This window comes from Petaurus breviceps, unplaced genomic scaffold (genome assembly GCF_028583685.1).
Source record: "Petaurus breviceps papuanus isolate PSGF00001 unplaced genomic scaffold, PetGlider_PUasm1.0 90784, whole genome shotgun sequence".
Lineage (NCBI taxonomy): Eukaryota > Metazoa > Chordata > Mammalia > Diprotodontia > Petauridae > Petaurus > Petaurus breviceps.
In genome coordinates, this window is record NW_027187345.1 from 6,991,047 (window position 1) to 7,008,609 (window position 17,563).

The following is a 17,563-nucleotide window of genomic DNA, read 5'->3' on the forward strand; positions in this document are numbered from 1 at the left end:
TATATATATATAAATTGAACTTTATTTAGAGGGTATCTAAATCATGCCTGGGATTTTACAGATAAGGAAGCTGAGGACCAGAGAGAAGAAGAGGTTATCTCATTTAATGTTTATAATGGGAAGTGCAGTATAAATATTATAATTCCCATTATACAGATAAGGAAACTGAGGCTCAAAAAAGAGGTGAATTACAAGGTCACACTGTTAGTAAGTGATAAAAACACACTTCAGATACTATTTTCTAAATTCAATCTCAACGTCAGGGGGCCAAGTACACAAATTTCTATAAACTCCAGACAATGCAGCTATGCTATACTAAGGTCACTAAATACTTTTCAAGCATGCTTATGAACCAGCCTCCTCTTGGAAGACTAGTAGTCACTATAGTTGAGCACCTCTAATAGAAGAAGAGAAACAGGGTTTCCTCTTTGTTTTGTGAAGACTTACCCACTGAGAACCCCAAGCTGAACAAAGTGTAGGTTTGTCTACACATCACAAAAATCAAAGTAGGATTAAAAATAAATCAATTGTCTCAGCATAAAAAAAATTAGCTTAGCCTCTCAAAATTATGTGAAACAAAGCTCTAAAAGTCATATTTTATATGTCTTGTCAGTTCATATGTCTGCTCAACCTTTGGTATAGGGTTAATAAAATCAAATAACAAGGGGGAAAGGCACCCTAAACCTTGGTCATTTTAATTCTATATTTTATTTATTTTTATTTACTTCGGCTGAATGCAGAAAGGTTGAAAATAGATCTGATATTAATAGTGAACTTTTGTTTTAGAAAATTAGCAATGCTGAACATATTTTAAAACTATTTAATGACCTACTATGTAGAAACAAAGTCCTGCCCTTGACAGACTATTGTGCTCTGTTGACACAGTGAGCAAGCCTATAATGGTTAAAGATTTGACTTACAAGTTCTTCCAGTTCTGTTAGGAGGGAACATGAATTGAGGCTATTTAAAGATCAGAACTCTAAACTATAACCACCTCTTCACAATTATATCCAAAATTCAATATCCTGGGGGAATTTTTTTAAGGTTTACGTAGTAGCTGCTACATCCCATGGAATGTATGGAGTGTTCAGGAGGACTAGCACCTCTGATATGAAAGCTTGCTGAGGCCTTTTCAGGGTCACTCATCTACCTCTGGTGTTCTCAATTCACCCAAATCATCAGTGGCACCAAGAAGCTGATGCTACGGTTTCTTATGCAGCTACAGCTGCCATACCCCAGTAAACCATCTTGGCAGATGGGTTAAACCAGGACTTCAGACCTATTGGTGAGTTAGGGAGATGTCTACCCCAAAGCATGTGAAGACTTTTCCTGGAAGAATGGGTGGATGAGAACAATTTGTTCCAATGGTCATGAAAGTGGCTGAAGCAGGCACTGTGGAGAGCTTAGCACTTGGTCAGACATCAAAGATGCCAAGGTTGTCCACTACATCTCAGACCATCACCAGTTGTCCTGACTTTTGTCTTGTCACTGAATTTCAATGACTCGGTAAGCGAGAGTGAGGCAGATAACCTTGTGCAACTCTACCTCACTTAAATCCATTTCAAACACAAGTCAATATCATCCCATGATGTTATTGGTCTTCTTCAAAAATGAGAAGAACAGCTATGTCCCAGGTACTGTGCTAAGCACTTTTTACAAATATTATCTCAGTCGATCCTCATAATAACCCCAGGAGGTAGGTGCTATTACAATTGAGGAAAATGAGCAAATAAATAGTGGTTAAGTGGCAAAGCTCATAAGTGTCTGAGATTGGATTTGAATTCAAGTCTTCATGATTCCAGGCCCAGGATTCTGTCCACTGTGCCACCAACTGCTTTGTTTTCTATTGTTATTTGTACTGTGTATAAGAAGAATTTTAAATGAAACATATACATTAAGTAGTAATGAGAATCATTTACATGTTACATAAAAGTACAGGGCTTCTAAAGCAACTTAAATATGCCAACCTTATTGCAAAGTCAAAAAAGCAACAAGATTTGTTTTTATTCCAATAGTCTATCAAGGTCTATACCCATATCAGAAAATGGTTCATATCAAAAATATCACCCAAGTCTTGGCTATAGAAAGCTCTACATGAAGGCATTAATTCCCTTGCAACCTTAACTTTGAAATGACAAATTCATCTAAAATATGGATGATATTTTAGGGCCTATGGAGCTGAACACAGACTCCAGATGTGATCAATGGTGCCATAGTATACTATCTCTGTGTCTTGCATTCAGGTTTACTAATGAATTTATGCCGATAGACACACACACTCCTCCTAATTCAGGCTGCCACCAGAAGCTATCCTAAGAAGGAAACTTCCCGTATGTACAAAAATATTTATAGCAGCTTTTTTTGTGGTGGCAAAGAATTGGAAATCAAGGGGATGCTCCCCAATTGGGGAATGGCTAAAAAGTTGTGGTATATGAATGTAATGGAATACTATTGTGCTATAAAAAATGAGGAGCGGATGGACTTCATAATAACCCGGAGAGACTTATATAAACTGATGCTGAGTGAAAGGAGCAGGACCAGAACTTTATACACAATTACAAACACATCATAACTGTGATGACTAACTTTGATAGACTGAGCTCCTCTCAGCAATACAAGGTTATAAGATAACTCCAACAGACTTGTGATGGAAAGGGCTATTCACATCCAGAGAAAGATTAATGGAGTCTGAATGCAGATTGAAGCAAACTACTTGCTCTCTCTCTTTTTTGTTTTGTTTTGTTCCTTCTTTCTCATTGGTCATCCCATTGGTTATAATCCTTCTTTACAACTTGACTAAAGTTTAACGTGAAGGTATTTGTAGAAACTATATCAGATTGCATACCACCATGGGAGGAAAGGGGAGGAGGAAGAGGGGGAGAAAATTAGGAACTCAAAAGCTCGTGGAACTGAATGTTGTAAACTGAAAGTAAATAAACTTATTTTTTTTAAAAGATGGAAACTTCAGGGGGTTGTTGGTTTTTAATCAGTTATAAATATTGATAATCTTCTTAGTTTTTGAGATATATTTTTATCATACTATGTAATAGGAGCATTGTAAAATGCAATTTTTAGGAAATCTAATATGTACAATATATTTTGATCAAGAAGTCTATCATGGTCACTGAGAGTTATTTCACAGGAACAACTTGCCATGTATATGTCAGACTTTATTTGTCAACCTTAAATCATCTTTCTGTGAAGAATGCTAAGGTATGATGTATTTGCTCACTCTTGCTCAAAGGTCCTTTTATCTGTCCCAAAGAGGTGTCTTGGGAACACAGTTGGAAGACATTAAAGACCATTCATCTAGTCTAAGCCTTTCAGTGTTATGGGTGAAGAAAAAGAGTCACAAGGAGGTAAAGTCCAAAGTCATGCAACAAGATAAGTCAGAGGCAGGGTTCAAACTCAGATACCCTTATTCTGACTCTACTACACATCAAGTCCCTGCTCTGAGTAAAGTGTTACATAGAATTTTCATGGAAAATTCTCAGGGGAAAAAGCAGGAACTACAAAATCATACACAGTTCTTTTAAGCCTATGATAATAACTACCACAAGGCTGGGCACAAAAAGGGACTCAATAGAGAACTGTAGTGTAACTGTTGTCCTTTCTTTTCCTTTGGATCACTCTTTCTCCCAGTATTTGTAGAATTACTTCTAGGATTGGAGAAGTAATCAGGTTCACCTTCCTGTTCACTAACATGTAGCAGCAAATGATGTCTAAACAAACGGCTTATGTGTAAATGTTCTTTGAGTGCACTAAAAGGTGAAAAAAATAATAATAAAGAACACATTTGGTGAATATCCCAGCAGTGTTGATTATAGGCTATAAATTACAGCTGATTAGAGCTCAGATAAATAGTGAAATAAAAGTATGAGAAAGTTACCAAGATATCATTGGGTCCTTCCAGATGAGGAGAATTCTCCTCTAGGCTTGCAGAGGTCCTGGTTCTCCACCTGCTTTTTTCATGTCAATATGAGCACCAGTATCTTTGTGCAGATTTCAGGATAGGACTTTGGCAGCAATGCAATTAGAGCTTGATTGTTCTTCATACTCAATAAAAAGTTCTGTTTGACATTTTTTTTATCAACAATACCCTACTTTTCAAGTGTCTCTAAAAATTTAAGATCACTAATTGGTCAGGCTGCCTATTCCTGAGATCATAGATACTTGGTCCATCAACAGGTTGAGCTGGGGGCATCTTAGGTAGTCTTTTTCATAAGTCAGTTGTCTTATTTTGATGGCTATATCCTACCTCATGGTTCAGGTTCTACTGAAGTAGGAAATTCTTTCTATAGAACTGAGGCTAAGTGATAGATCAAGTTGTTATGATTTATTGTAGACTGGTCTTTGAGTCAACTTAACCTCAAAACACATTCAGGACCTTCTATAGTTTCAACCACTGGCACCTCCTGACTGGGAGAAAAACTACAATAGGCTAGTTCTCCTCATTAATCTAAGGATGATACGTAAGGAGTACACTTGGGAAGTGGTCATTTTCCCAGAATGTGCAATCTGCTCAGCTAATGCACATCCTAAGAATGACGTTGAAAGAAAACTATCCTGTGAGGTATGGGATCTGTGTATATGTGAGTGAGAGGGAGGTGAGAAACAGAACTATTTGCAGAAATTAGAAGGAAAAAAAACTGTTCAGCTTTGAGGTAACATGTAGCAAGCCCTCAGAGAAAACTATTAACTCTTAACACACAAGCAAAAAAAAAGGTGGGAGAGAGAACTACAATAAACCATACTTAGGAAAGGAGTGTGGGCTGCACCTGAAATTTCAGTCTACAATAAGTTAAAATAACAACTTGATCTATCATTTAACCTCAATTCCATAGACAGAATTTCCTACTTCAGTAGAACCTTGGACCATGATGGGGGGCATGACCATCAAAATAAGACAACTGACTTATGAAAAAGTCTACCTACGACACCCCCAGTTCAACCTGTTGATGTACCTGGCACATAGTAAATAGTTGATAGATCCTTGATGTCCCAAATCAAATTCCACATCTTCCATGAAACTTTCCTTGACCTTTCAGATACCCATAATCTCACAGCTCCTTTGAGCCACCATAGCCTTTTCTTCCTCTTTTCTTGTTTCCCTTTGGTGATTTACCTTGCATTACAGCTCCATGAGTACAGATTTGTATTCCTTATAGAACTTTTTCTTGCTCAATAAATATTTGCTGAAAGAAGGAATGAATAAATTATTAACAAATTAGGATCATGGCATATTCCTAAGAATGGAGGGGTGCATCATGTTCTACTCAAGCTTGGGTGGAGACAGTTTCTTTTGTCTAGATAGTCCAAGGCTGGGAGTGGTCTGGTATAGCTGGAAGTGGTCTAGGATAGAGATATTTCCTCTGTAAAGAGGTGAAATAACGATGAGGAGACATCAGCCCCTGTTGAAAGGATATATAAACTGTGCACCCTAACCCCAAAATGTGACCAATTCTAGACTGATTGCCATGCATCCATGCTGCCCACTCTAGAAAAATAAACATGGAAACAACCTAATCCTGTTTGTCTTTCTTAGACTGACCTCTGGAGGTGGACAGTACATAGCATGTTTGAAGGGGAAAAAAAGTAAAATATATAATCAGAAGTAAATGATAAAACAAAAGTAATATAAATAATATATCTTTCCAGGAAGAGAATATTCTGTTCATAATGATGTGTATAGGTAATTTTCTCAAAACTAATATTAATATTGCCTTTTAGGCATTTAGAAACTACTAGTTTTTTTTTTAATAAAATACACCTGCATTTTCATTAGTAGAAAGACTCTAAAATGTAGTAGAAAAAATTATTGATGCTCTAATATCTTAAATAGGTATGATACTTCTTTGAAAAAACAAAAATAATATGGAGCCTGTATTTATAGTACTTTGGCTAATGGGAATGATTATCGCAGTGGAATATTATAAGCCAAAATAAAACCTTTGCTGAAAAATCTAGGTAAAAGAAGAAGAAGGGAAGGATAGTTTCTCTCTTCTGCTTAGCCTTTGAAAGGACATACAAAGAGGAAACACCAGAGAAAAAGATCCCTTGATCCCTGACTTTTTTTCTTAAATATTTAAAAGAGTTGTTATACCACTAGAAAAGCTGAAGATTGCAAAAAAGCAATACCAGATAGTTTACTGACTTTCTACCAATGGTAGATAGAAATTTCTGACCACAACCAAAAAGAGATGTTGCAACCAAAATGCTGACAGCCGTAAATAGAATATAAAATGGGAAAACTTTCCATTAAACAGTATTTTAGGACAAAGCATCTTCATCTTTTGAAGGTATGAACACAGCCTTTCATTACTTATCCCAGAAAACCACTAGATTCAACCTCTTCACTAGAAAACTAATAGCAGCTTGCATCAACCACCTGGGTAGGAGTAGTTCAAACTCTCCATCTTTTCCTGATAGACAACACCCTCTTACATACTGTCTCTTTGCTCAAGAAGTTCACTGACAAATTATATGTGGGCAGAATTTTAGTGCACTGCCAAGGATCACTGAACTAGAAGCAGAGATACCTTGTTAAAGTTTTCTTGTCCTATCAATAACTGGGACATTAAGCAAGGCATTTCTCTTTTTGTTGTTGTTGTTGTTGTTCAATTTTGGGGGAATATTCATACCCACTCACGAGGTTGTTATCTTGATACAATGAAATGATGTATATAAAAACATTTTTTTAAATTGGCATGCAATTTTACAAGCTTCCCACTAAGCCAATAAGATGAATCTACACCTTATCACTAAGAACTGGAAATCCACTCAATTCTGGATGCAATTGAAAATCTTGATACATTCAAAAATAAACACCACATCTCAGTGTTCTAGTGTTCAGATTATATCCTAATAAGAGAGATCAATATACATGTTTCCAAAGTGATTAAGACAAGTGCTCCATAGTTCCATAATTGCAGGTCTTTCTGACCAAAAATTATATTCTTGAAAGTGAAAATGGGGCGGCCAGGTGGCTCAGCGAGTAAGAGCACCGGTTCCAGTGTTGGGACGACCTGGAGATCGAATCCCGGGCTCAGACACTCAGCACCACACCCAGAAATAACTGGCCGTGTAACCTTGAACAAGTTACTTAATCCCAATTGCTTAAAAAAAAAAAATGAAAATGAACGAGTCCATTAACGTGGTGGGTTTTTTTCAACGTGGTGCTTCTGTGGCACCACAGTAGGTGGGAGTCAACAAACTCATATTCAGCCAAGATTTATGAAGCTACTGTATGCTAGGCACGCAGAATACAAAGAGAAATGTGGCTATGCCTGTTCTCCAAAAGCTTATAATGTAATGTGGGAAGGTCGGGAGAGGAGGAAGGGACACGCAGACAAATGACCTATGAGCTTAAAGGGAACGAGGTCAATACAAAAGAGAGCCCCAGACAAAGCGCCACGCGCAATATGAGAAGGAAGAGATCACTTTCAGATTGGCCACACGCTGGACACCTCCAAGAAGTCCATTTCCTTAATAGAGTTATAGGCAGTATCACACGGCCTTCAAACACTCACTACTTAATCTAGGGCAAATGCATTTGGAAAAACTTGAAATTTAGGGGAGACTGTTCAAAGCATATCTCAAAGGCTCTTTGGCTAAATACAATTTCTCAGAAATTAGACTCAACAGATGACAACAAGCCTTGTCAAGACAAATTTATCCAAGAATCAGTATGAATTTTTTTTTTAAAAAAGAACATTATCCAGGACATTTGATCAATCTGACATATTTTATTATGCAATATACATGGACTTTGTTATGGATACAATCACTTTCCTATTAAAAGTGCAACTTAATTATAGACTTACACTCTGTGGCATTCATTCATCAATTGCCAAACCAGAAATTTTTCACTTAAAAAAGAGAATAAGTATTATTAAAACATTTCCAATATGACATCCTCAAAATTATAAACAAACTAATGTCTATATAAGGTTGTAGGGGTGAAATGTGTGTGTGTATGTGTTGTGTGGGGTAGAATATGTCAGAGGAAACAAATATAGTAGATATGATCATTTTATCTCACATTTATTTTCTATTAGAAATTCTGAATGATTTCCCTATTTTAAATTTCTATTATGCCTATATAGTATTGTGTTATATAGATATTATATTATATAGACAGACATTTCACATATGTCTATATTATATATAAAATATAATATGTATAATATATATTTTGAGATGTAATAGAAATATTTTTAAATGGATATCTCATGTAGTACCTAGTATTTTTCATTTTCAATCTCTTATATGAACTTAAACTTATAGTTACCTTAAATCTTTAAATAGAAAAGAAAAAAATTATGATATTTTGTATTTTTAAATGAAAATCACATTAACTGAGAACATGCTAAATCTATCTTTAGAAAATAGCTAAGACAAATCAAAGCCAATTTATTTGACTAAATGTCAAAAGTAGGCAAGAAATTCAAACTGAGAGGATACTGTAAAAAAAAAAAAGATCATTCTTTCAATTAGCAAATATTTGCTAAGCACCTAATTATGTCCTATGTTAAAAACTGGGACTGTGGGGAGGTGGAGAGAGTAAAGAACAATGTGTATTCAAACAAAAAGTTATCGCATTCCATTCCAGTGCCTAGTTTGAGCTGAATTGTTCCCTGTACTCCTTTGGTATCCATGTCTCCACCAGGTACCATAGCTTGTGAAACAGCTAAAAATCGCTTGGGGGGAATGTGAGGAGGCATCCAAAGGCTGCAGCCAGGTACCTGAGAGGGTCAGCTAGATCACCTTCCCTTGGGCTCCCCCCCCCTTACACACACACACACACACACACACACACACACACCATCACCACACCACACACTAAGGAACAACCTCAATCAAAACTGTGCAATTGGGAATTGGGAATACAAATAGAAAAGCAAAATAAGTCCTTGTTCTGCAAAGAGCTCTCATTCTAATCCTAACACATAGAGCAGGTTTCAGCTACAAGTCAGATGGAAAAGTCCCATGATCCTTAAGAGTACCATAGCAAAATCAATGGTAATACATCCTTTTTAATATAATTTCTTTTTTATTTTTGGAGGGCAATTGGGGTTAAGTGACTTGCCCAAGGTCACAAGGCTAGTTTTGTGTATGTATGTGTTAAGTGTCTGAAGCTGGATTTGAACTCAGGTCCTCTTGACTATGCTCTATTCACTGCACTACCTAGCCACCCCTTTAATGTCATTTCAGCCGAAAAATCATATCACTTTCAGATGCTGACATATTTGACAGAGCTACAGACTCAGATAGTTTTTTTTAATCTTTCCTTTTCTCCCTACGTCTTCAGTAGCTGTGACTGCAACATCCACAGAAGCAATCCAAGGCTGTGTCTTCACCAACATTGCTTCATGGGGATGAGGGCTACAGGGGCAGGAGGAGAGCAGAAGGGTGAGGAGAGTGCTGTCACTTCCAAGGCTCTTGGACTTACTTGACAGTTGATGACAGTTGGTAAATGTTTGGTGTGGTGATACTGAAAAAAGCAGGCCCCTTCTCCATACTGATTGCTCCCATCAATGATGAATGTAAAGTCCAAGCTGAAGAAGGGCCAGTAGTATAGGTCAGGGAATGCTGATATTGCATTCAAAGTCGTGGGTTGTTTCTATCTGCGTCAGAGGGAAGGTGGTGGTGGTTTGACTTGCCTGAAACATGTCAGCTCCTATTTCTCCCTCAGGGTACCTTGATGCTTCACCAAAGCATCACAGTGAAACTAGGAGAAATTTCTTTTTATAGGCAGATAAATGCTATGTTAAAGAAATTTTCAATATATTTCTCTCAGTGATGTTAAGAATCTGATTCCCAGGAAAAATATGCATGCAATGAGAAAACAGGAAAGAATGTAAGAAAAAGGAAGATGCAGAGTGGTTAGAACTAAATATTAATTTTTGTCTTAGATAAATGAAGGAGGGAGGGGAAAGGGGGAAAATCAGTTTCTGAACAAACTGACTTGATTGTTTGTAAAGGAAATAAATGGAACTCAAAGACCTTAGCTATGAACTTGTACTGAATCTTTCCCTTCACACAGGGCCTGGCAGATAGTAAGTGCTTAATAAATGTTTTACTTTCATTCATTCCCGAGTAGAAGCACTTATTTATAAGAGATTCAATTTGAAGAGAAAGGAATATTTTCATCTCATCCTTTTTCTCACAGGAAAGATTTGGGATCTGAGAACCTGCTCTCATTAAACCCTAATCAGCATTAGTGGAAAAATTACACAATTTAAACCTTGGTATGGTGCAAGAGATCTGCCTCCATTGGCTGTATCCCCAAATGATGGCACAAGAAATAATAGTGGATTGTTTCCATGACTAAAATTTGAATCAAGGCCTGGAAACTGTTCAGTTTCATGCTTCAGTGTAAGATCTTCCAGTCAGCACTCCTTCCCTCAAGTGAGGCAGAGATCAGTGTAAAAGTTTAAAGTTGTCCTGTGGGGACCTATCTTGTCCAGTAGTCATGTCTTTAAGGCAGGCACAGGGAACAAAGTGATGCTGATGAGAATGGATGAGTCTTTCAAGACATTTGATGATTTCATAGTCAGGGACAGCAAGGCTGGTAATATTTAGACCCAACATCCTTGACACCACCTCCCTGAAGTCTACCAGCTGAAATAACAAAAAGAATCAAAATATCATATGTGGTAAAAAGCGAACCACTAAAAAGCCAAAGAGAATAATAAACACTGTTCAAAGATTGTGCAAAATGAACAACATAAATTCACTGAACAAATTTATCCTTAAAAATTAATGAATATAAAATTTATTCTTAGAACATCTCTGTCCTTTTATCCTATTTTCTTTTTTTTTACAAACTCATCACTAGCCCAATTTTCCCTCCCACCCATCATACCACAACCCCAAATGAAAAACAAAAACAAATATGCACAATCAAGCAAAACAAATCCCCAGATTGTCTGTGTCCAGAAATGTGTCTCATTTTGCACTGTCCCTCACCTCTGGCAGGAGGAGGGTACCATGTTTCATCATTGGTCCTCTGATGGTTCATCACTGCAGTGATCAGAGTTAAGTCATTTTAAGTTGTTTTATTCCCTTTTTCACTGTCATTTCCCCTCCCTTCCTAATTCTCAGGTCTCTTACTTACCATTGGTTGCTCAGATTCCTCTTCTGGTGGACATAGTGAACTTCAGACTTTGTCTTACCATTATATTAAGGTCTTTGCAGGAAGGAGTGGGGAGTGAGTGGGAGGAAGGAGTCCTGGGGAACTGCCAATAAGAAAAATTCCTTCTATCGTAGTAGGCTGGCAACTGCTCTGAAACTTTATGGTCTTAATTTGCCTGAGACAGTGAGTGGTTCGTTAAACAGTAGGCCACATATCCAGTATGGGTCAAAGGTGAAAGGTGAAGCTAATTTTACCAGCTGACTCTTAGGGTCTTTTGTTAGATAAAACTGAATAAAGTTATTATTATTATTATTGTTCTAGTGCTTAGTAAAATTCTAGAAAAGAACATTGAAGGGAAAATATCTGAGCACTTGGAAAGGGAAGTAGTCATGGAGTTAAGGCTGGAAAGAACCTTAGAGATCATCTAATGCCATGTCCTCAATTTATAGGTGAGGAAGTTGGGTTGTAGAGTGGCTAAATGATTTTCCAAAGGCTATATAGGAAGTAAGTAGTTTCAAATCCAGAGGTAATTGCTACAAGGCAGCATGGAATCGTTAAGAGCAAGTCATGTTAAACTAACCTCCTTTTCTTTTTTTAAAGAGGGTTACTAAGGTAATTTAAAAAACTAGTAAATCATGGGTTGATATCAACTTAAAGTTCTCTATCACAATACCTCAGAGCTCTGTCATAGTCTGATTCTGTTCAATATTTATTTATTCAATATGCTTACTACTATATGCATTGAGAGTACAAATATAAAATGTCAGTGACTGATATACATTGAGCATTTAATAAATGTTTGATAACTTGATTCTGTTGGGAAAAAACTCGTACCAAGAAAATAAAATGTAAAATACACATAAAGTGACAGAAAGTAGTTTCCAGGAGTTTTTGTTTGTCCCTCAGTTATGAAGAGGACCAAAGACATCACAGGTGATAACATGACTCATACATGAACTGGATTAAAGTGAGGCAGAGTTGCCCAGAGCCATCAGTCTCACTTTCTCTTCCTGAGTCACTGAAGTTTAGTGGCAAGACAAAAGTCAGGATGACTGGAGATGTGGTGGATGTGGTGGATGTCTAACCAAGCTCAAAGTGCGCCACACCGCCTGCTTCAGCCCCACCTTCATGGCCATTGGAACAAATTGTTCTCATCTGACCATTCAACTGGGGGGACATCTTCAGATGCTTGGGGTAGACACTCTCCTAACTCACTGATGGGTTTTTGACCCATTGGTTACCCTCAACCTGTTTTAGCCTGTCTGCTAAGATTGTTTACCAGGGTGTGGCCATTGCACATGCTGCAATTTCTCAGAGCCACAGGTGGACACCAAAGATGGATATGCAGCCCTGAAAGGGGCTCAGAAAGTCCTCTGGCCAGAGATACTCGTCCTCCTTAAACACCCCTACACTCCAATTTTTCCAGGTTTCTAGGAACAGGACACTAGCAACCAAGGAAATCATAAAAGGCTTACAATTTGCCAAGTCTTGTTAATGCTTCTTACACATCTCTTGTATCTGCCCCCTTCTCTCTATTAACAACAGCCTCCTTCAAGCCCTAATAACCACTCATCTAGAATTTTTTACTTGCCTCCTAATATGACTTCTTGCTTTAATGCTTTTCCATCTCCAATTCATCTTTCATTCAGCTACCAGAGGGACATTTTTCTAAAGCATGGGTTGAACCACAGAGCTTTCTCTATAATAAACTCCAGGGACTCTCTATTACCTCTAAGATGAAGTACAAACTTCTCCAACCTGCCTTTCCAGACTAATTATTATGCATTATTTCCTTTCACACACTCTACAATCCAGCCAAAGTGACATTCTCACTCTTCTTCATGAATGACTTTCCATATTCCATTTCTGAGCCTTGGTACCGGCTACCCCTCGTGCCTAGAATGCATTCCTTCCTCCCCTCTTCTTCACAAAATCCCTTGTTTCTATCAAATTTAAATTTGAGTCCCACCTTCAATATGAAACTGTGATCTACCATCTTCCCTAGCTGTTAATGACTTCTCCTAAAAAAAAATTACCTTTTGGTATGTGTGTGTATATTATATCTATATATATCATCTATATCTACATATCATATATCTATATTGGCATATATGTATATCTGTGTGTATATAGATGTGTTCACACATATGACATATATGTATGTGTACATATGTATAGAAATACCCCATGTGTATTATATGTGTATATAATATATGTGTATATTATTGTTCAGTTGTTTCAGTCACGTGTGACTCTTCATGAGCCCATTTGAGGTTTTCTTGGCAAAGATACTAGAGTAGTTTGCTGTTTCCTTTTTCAACTCACTTTACAGATGAGGAACTGAGGCAAACAGTTAAGTGACTTACCCAGGATCACACAGGTAAGTGTCTGAGGCCAGATTACTATACTCTATCCACTGTTCCACCTAGCTGCCTCTCATATATTATGTGTGTGTCTATATATGTATATGTGTATGTATGTATGTGTATATAATGTATATGTGCATGTGTATTATGTATGTGTATCTGTAAATGTAATTTGGCTATCCAGGCCACTCTCCTTCCTTATGGTGTGACTTGCTTCATGGTCTTTCCTCAACTCTTTCCTTTCTGGTTTCTTTTTAAACTAGACATGTGGCAAGAAGGTAATGGCTTATCTAGCTACTACTCCCACACTGTTATTAGCTCATTTATGATGCTCAAAGAAACCCTAAGGGATTCATTCTCTCTGCTCTTGGAAACTGTTCAAATAAGTTGATAACTGTTCTTTAAATATGAAGCTTCCTCCAAAAATCTTACTCTGGAAGATATTATAGTCTTAAATCTCTTTTCCATCTGGATCTTTTCCAATTTACACTCTCAACCCTATATCCAAAGCACTAGTACACATAGCTTAACTGTTAATCTATATTTCAATAACATAAAGATTAAGGCATGGGGCAGCCAGGTAGCACAGCGAGTAAGAGCACCGGCTCCAGTGTTGAGAACACCTGGAGATCGAATCCCGGGCTCAGACACTTAGCACCCATCCAGAAACACCTGGCCTTGTAACCTTGAGCAAGTTACTTAACCCCAATTGCTTAGGGGTGGCCAGGTGGCTCAGCGAGTAAGAGCACCGGCTCCAGTGTCGGGATGACCTGGATCAAATCCGGGCTCAGGTACTCAGCACCACACCCAGAAATAATAACTGGCCGTGTAACCTTGAGCAAGTTACTTAACCCCAATTGCTTAAAAAAAAAAAAAAGATTAAGGCAAACTATGAAGATTGGTCTATTGCTAGGTCTTAGCAGACAGAAGTGATTCCATGTTTGACTACTGATTGACCAATTTATGTATCAAAAAGTTCCTATGTACCCCAAAACTGGTTTAATCAGCTTCATTTAGACAAGGAATATTGGACTCTTTTAGTTATAATCAGTTTAGCAAACCTCATCTAATCAACATATGAAAGGTTAGCAAAGTTTCCTGCTCACAATGCCCTTGTGATCAGTAAGGGGAAGGGGGGGTTGCAATTGAGGTTTCCTATTGATTGACTATTTCTAAGCCCCTCCACTCCCCTCAGGGTCCCTGAGAATCCTCCCAGCAACCATAAACAGATGCAATAACAGAGATGCAGAGTTCTGCATTGTTGATTGGGGTTCACATCTCACCACATGCCTGCACCACAGCCCATGCTTGCTTGTGGGATGGAAGGGTGGAGGAAGCAAAAGCTTGCATTTCTGTGAGTAATAAAACTGCCTGACCTGTGATCCTTTGAATGCTTGCGTTCCTTCTGGGTGCCTTACCCATGATCTTCTCACATGAATTTATAAAGAAGAATGGCGAAAGACTCATGCTTAGCAAGCCACTGAGAAAGAAAACAAGGTTCTCATCCCAAGAGCCATGGAAAACAATGGGGGTATAAGAAAAACTTTCCCCCATGGACAAGAAAGAACAAGCATCCTCCAGAGTAGACACCTGTCTTTGCCCTAGATCACTGAGCACCTCCATATCCTCTCTGCTGTTGTTTAGTTCTGCCCTAAACTCAACCATCAACCCCACTTCCCCATCTTTCCCCACCTACAAAGTCTGCCCTCTGCTTGCTCCCACCACATGGCTGTCAACAGCCACAGTCTCTTGCCCTGTCTCTTTTACAGCAGCACTGCCAAAGTCATGTTGAAGGACCTCTTTAGCTTACCCCAAAATTACTGTGAGCCAGGAGAGATATATTTGGTAGTCTGATGAGATAATATGATCAACTAAAGTTGGTTTGGTTTTTCAAGGATGGGGTGATCTGGACATGATTGTGGACAAAATAAAAGATGATAACAAGAACTTGTATAAGAATAAGGAGAAATTCAAAACTGGAAGAGAGGATAATCAAATGGGAAGATTCATAGGAGATGGGGATGACTGAAAGATAAAAGCAGAGGGAATGACATCACCAAAGAGAAAGGCCAAATCGTCTAGTTATTTAGATGAAAGCACTGATAGCATATTTATCACACTTATAGATGAGATGAAACGGTTAGAGATACATTGGATGATAGAACAAGGGCCCCAGAAGGTAGCTACAAGTTATAACAAAATGACAGAACTAACAAGATGAAATTTTAATTGGAAAAAATGTAAAGTTCTATACTTGGATTTGCAATTCACTTGTTAGAGTACAGTATGGGGAAAATACAGCTAGAAAACAGTTTTTTTTTAAAACCTAAGGGTTTTGTGGACTGAAAGCTCCATATGAAACACTAGATAATGGAGCAGCCTATTCCACCCAATAGGATAAAGTCCTATGCCAATATCTCATTGTGGCATGATGATAACCCTGGGTTCCTCAAAAGTAAATGCTACCAAAGTGAAAAGGTTTCCAATACAGATGTTATAACAATTTGTATCTGGGGTCTAAGAATCAACTCAAGTAACTACAAAAAAGGCATATCCCCAACAGGTTGGAAACCCAAACAAAATTCAATCTTAAGTTGCATTCATAGTACTACAATATCTATAGCAAAGAATGTGATAGTTCTACTATATTCCAACTCTGGTTGGTCCTCATCCAGAAGATTGTGTTTGTTTCTGAGAACATTTGAAGAGACAGGCAAGATGGAGCAAGTCCACAGTGATAGAAGGAGGGTGATGAAAGCACTTAAAAACTCTGATAAGATTGTTTAAAGTAACAGGGAATAATTTAGCTGGGAGGAGAGATTTATGTAAAGCATGGTAGCTCTCTGTTCAAATACCTTAAGGGCTATCACTTAGAAGACAGACTAAGTTTGTTTGCTTTGGGTCACAGACAACATAGAAAGCTATATATTTGATGATACAACTAAATCTGACAAGGAACAAGAAAGGGACTTGTCTAAAAAGATCAATCGGAATATGTATGGGATATAACAATCTTAGAATATTTTATTAAGATGTATACAGAATATAGAAATAGGGCAGTTAGCTAAAGATAAATACAAAACACTGGCATGATAATTGTGTCAAGAAAAAAATATGGCTCAGAATAATTTGAGGCTACTGAAGAATGCTAAAAATAAGAAAATGGACTTTTTTTATCTATGTATGAAGATCAAAAAAGTGATAAGAATACTTACCAAAGGAGATAGAATGATTATAACGAACAATGGAAAGAAGGCTGAACTATACTCATCTCCTATTTTGCTTCTATTTTCTATATAAAAGAAAACAACATTGAGATTGGGAGAATAGCAAAAACAACTAACAAGGTGTTAAAAACCTAGATAAGTCAAGAGATATGTAAGACACTATCTAGTTGCCTTCAAGTCATCAGGTCTAAATAAAAATCTGAGGGTACTGAAGGAATAGATTAATGTAACTGCTGAAAGAGGTGCCACAAGATTGAAAATGTTGACCTTATTTTCAAAAAGGAAAAAACAAAAGTCATGTCAAACCATAAGCAGATGAACTCAATTTTGATTCTTCAAAAACACATAGAAGGGATTACTGAAGGAACAGTTACTGAGTATTTAGAAATGGAAGCAGTGGAAACTAAGAGCCAAGATGCTTTCATCGATAACAGTTCATGCCAGACTTACCTCATTTCCCTTTTTGACTGGATTTCTATACTGATGAAAATGTCATAGATATAGCATACCTAGATTTCACCAAAACATTTGATAAAACTTCTTATGGTATCTTATAGATAAGATGAAGAGCTACATGATCAAGAGTTCATATAAGTGTATTCAAAACTGGTTGCCTGGCTATGAGAAGAATGGTTAATGGATAGATGTCAGTCTAGAAAGAAATAACTAGTAATGGTCCCCTAGAGGCTTAGTGTTCAATATTTCAATCATACTTTACATAAAACTTAAAATTATGGACAATCTTCATCCACTTATGGCTGCATAGCTGTTAGTTTTTTAGATGAGTATGGGTCTCATTTAAGAGGCTCTGCAATCTTCCTGGGCTCGATTTA

The 17,563-nt window shown here is 37.4% G+C and overlaps 1 protein-coding gene across 1 annotated transcript in view; it reads right to left on the reverse strand.

Annotated features, from left to right (window-relative positions):
- Positions 1 to 7,739: 7,739 nt before the first annotated feature.
- Positions 7,740 to 17,563, reverse strand: part of CCDC170 (coiled-coil domain containing 170) — a 113,472-nt gene continuing 103,648 nt past the window's right edge. The window contains exon 11 of the mRNA XM_069069664.1: positions 7,740 to 10,623. Within this exon, the coding sequence (XP_068925765.1) occupies positions 10,423 to 10,623 (201 nt within the window). The 3' untranslated portion in view covers positions 7,740 to 10,422. The remainder of the gene's footprint in view (positions 10,624 to 17,563) is intronic.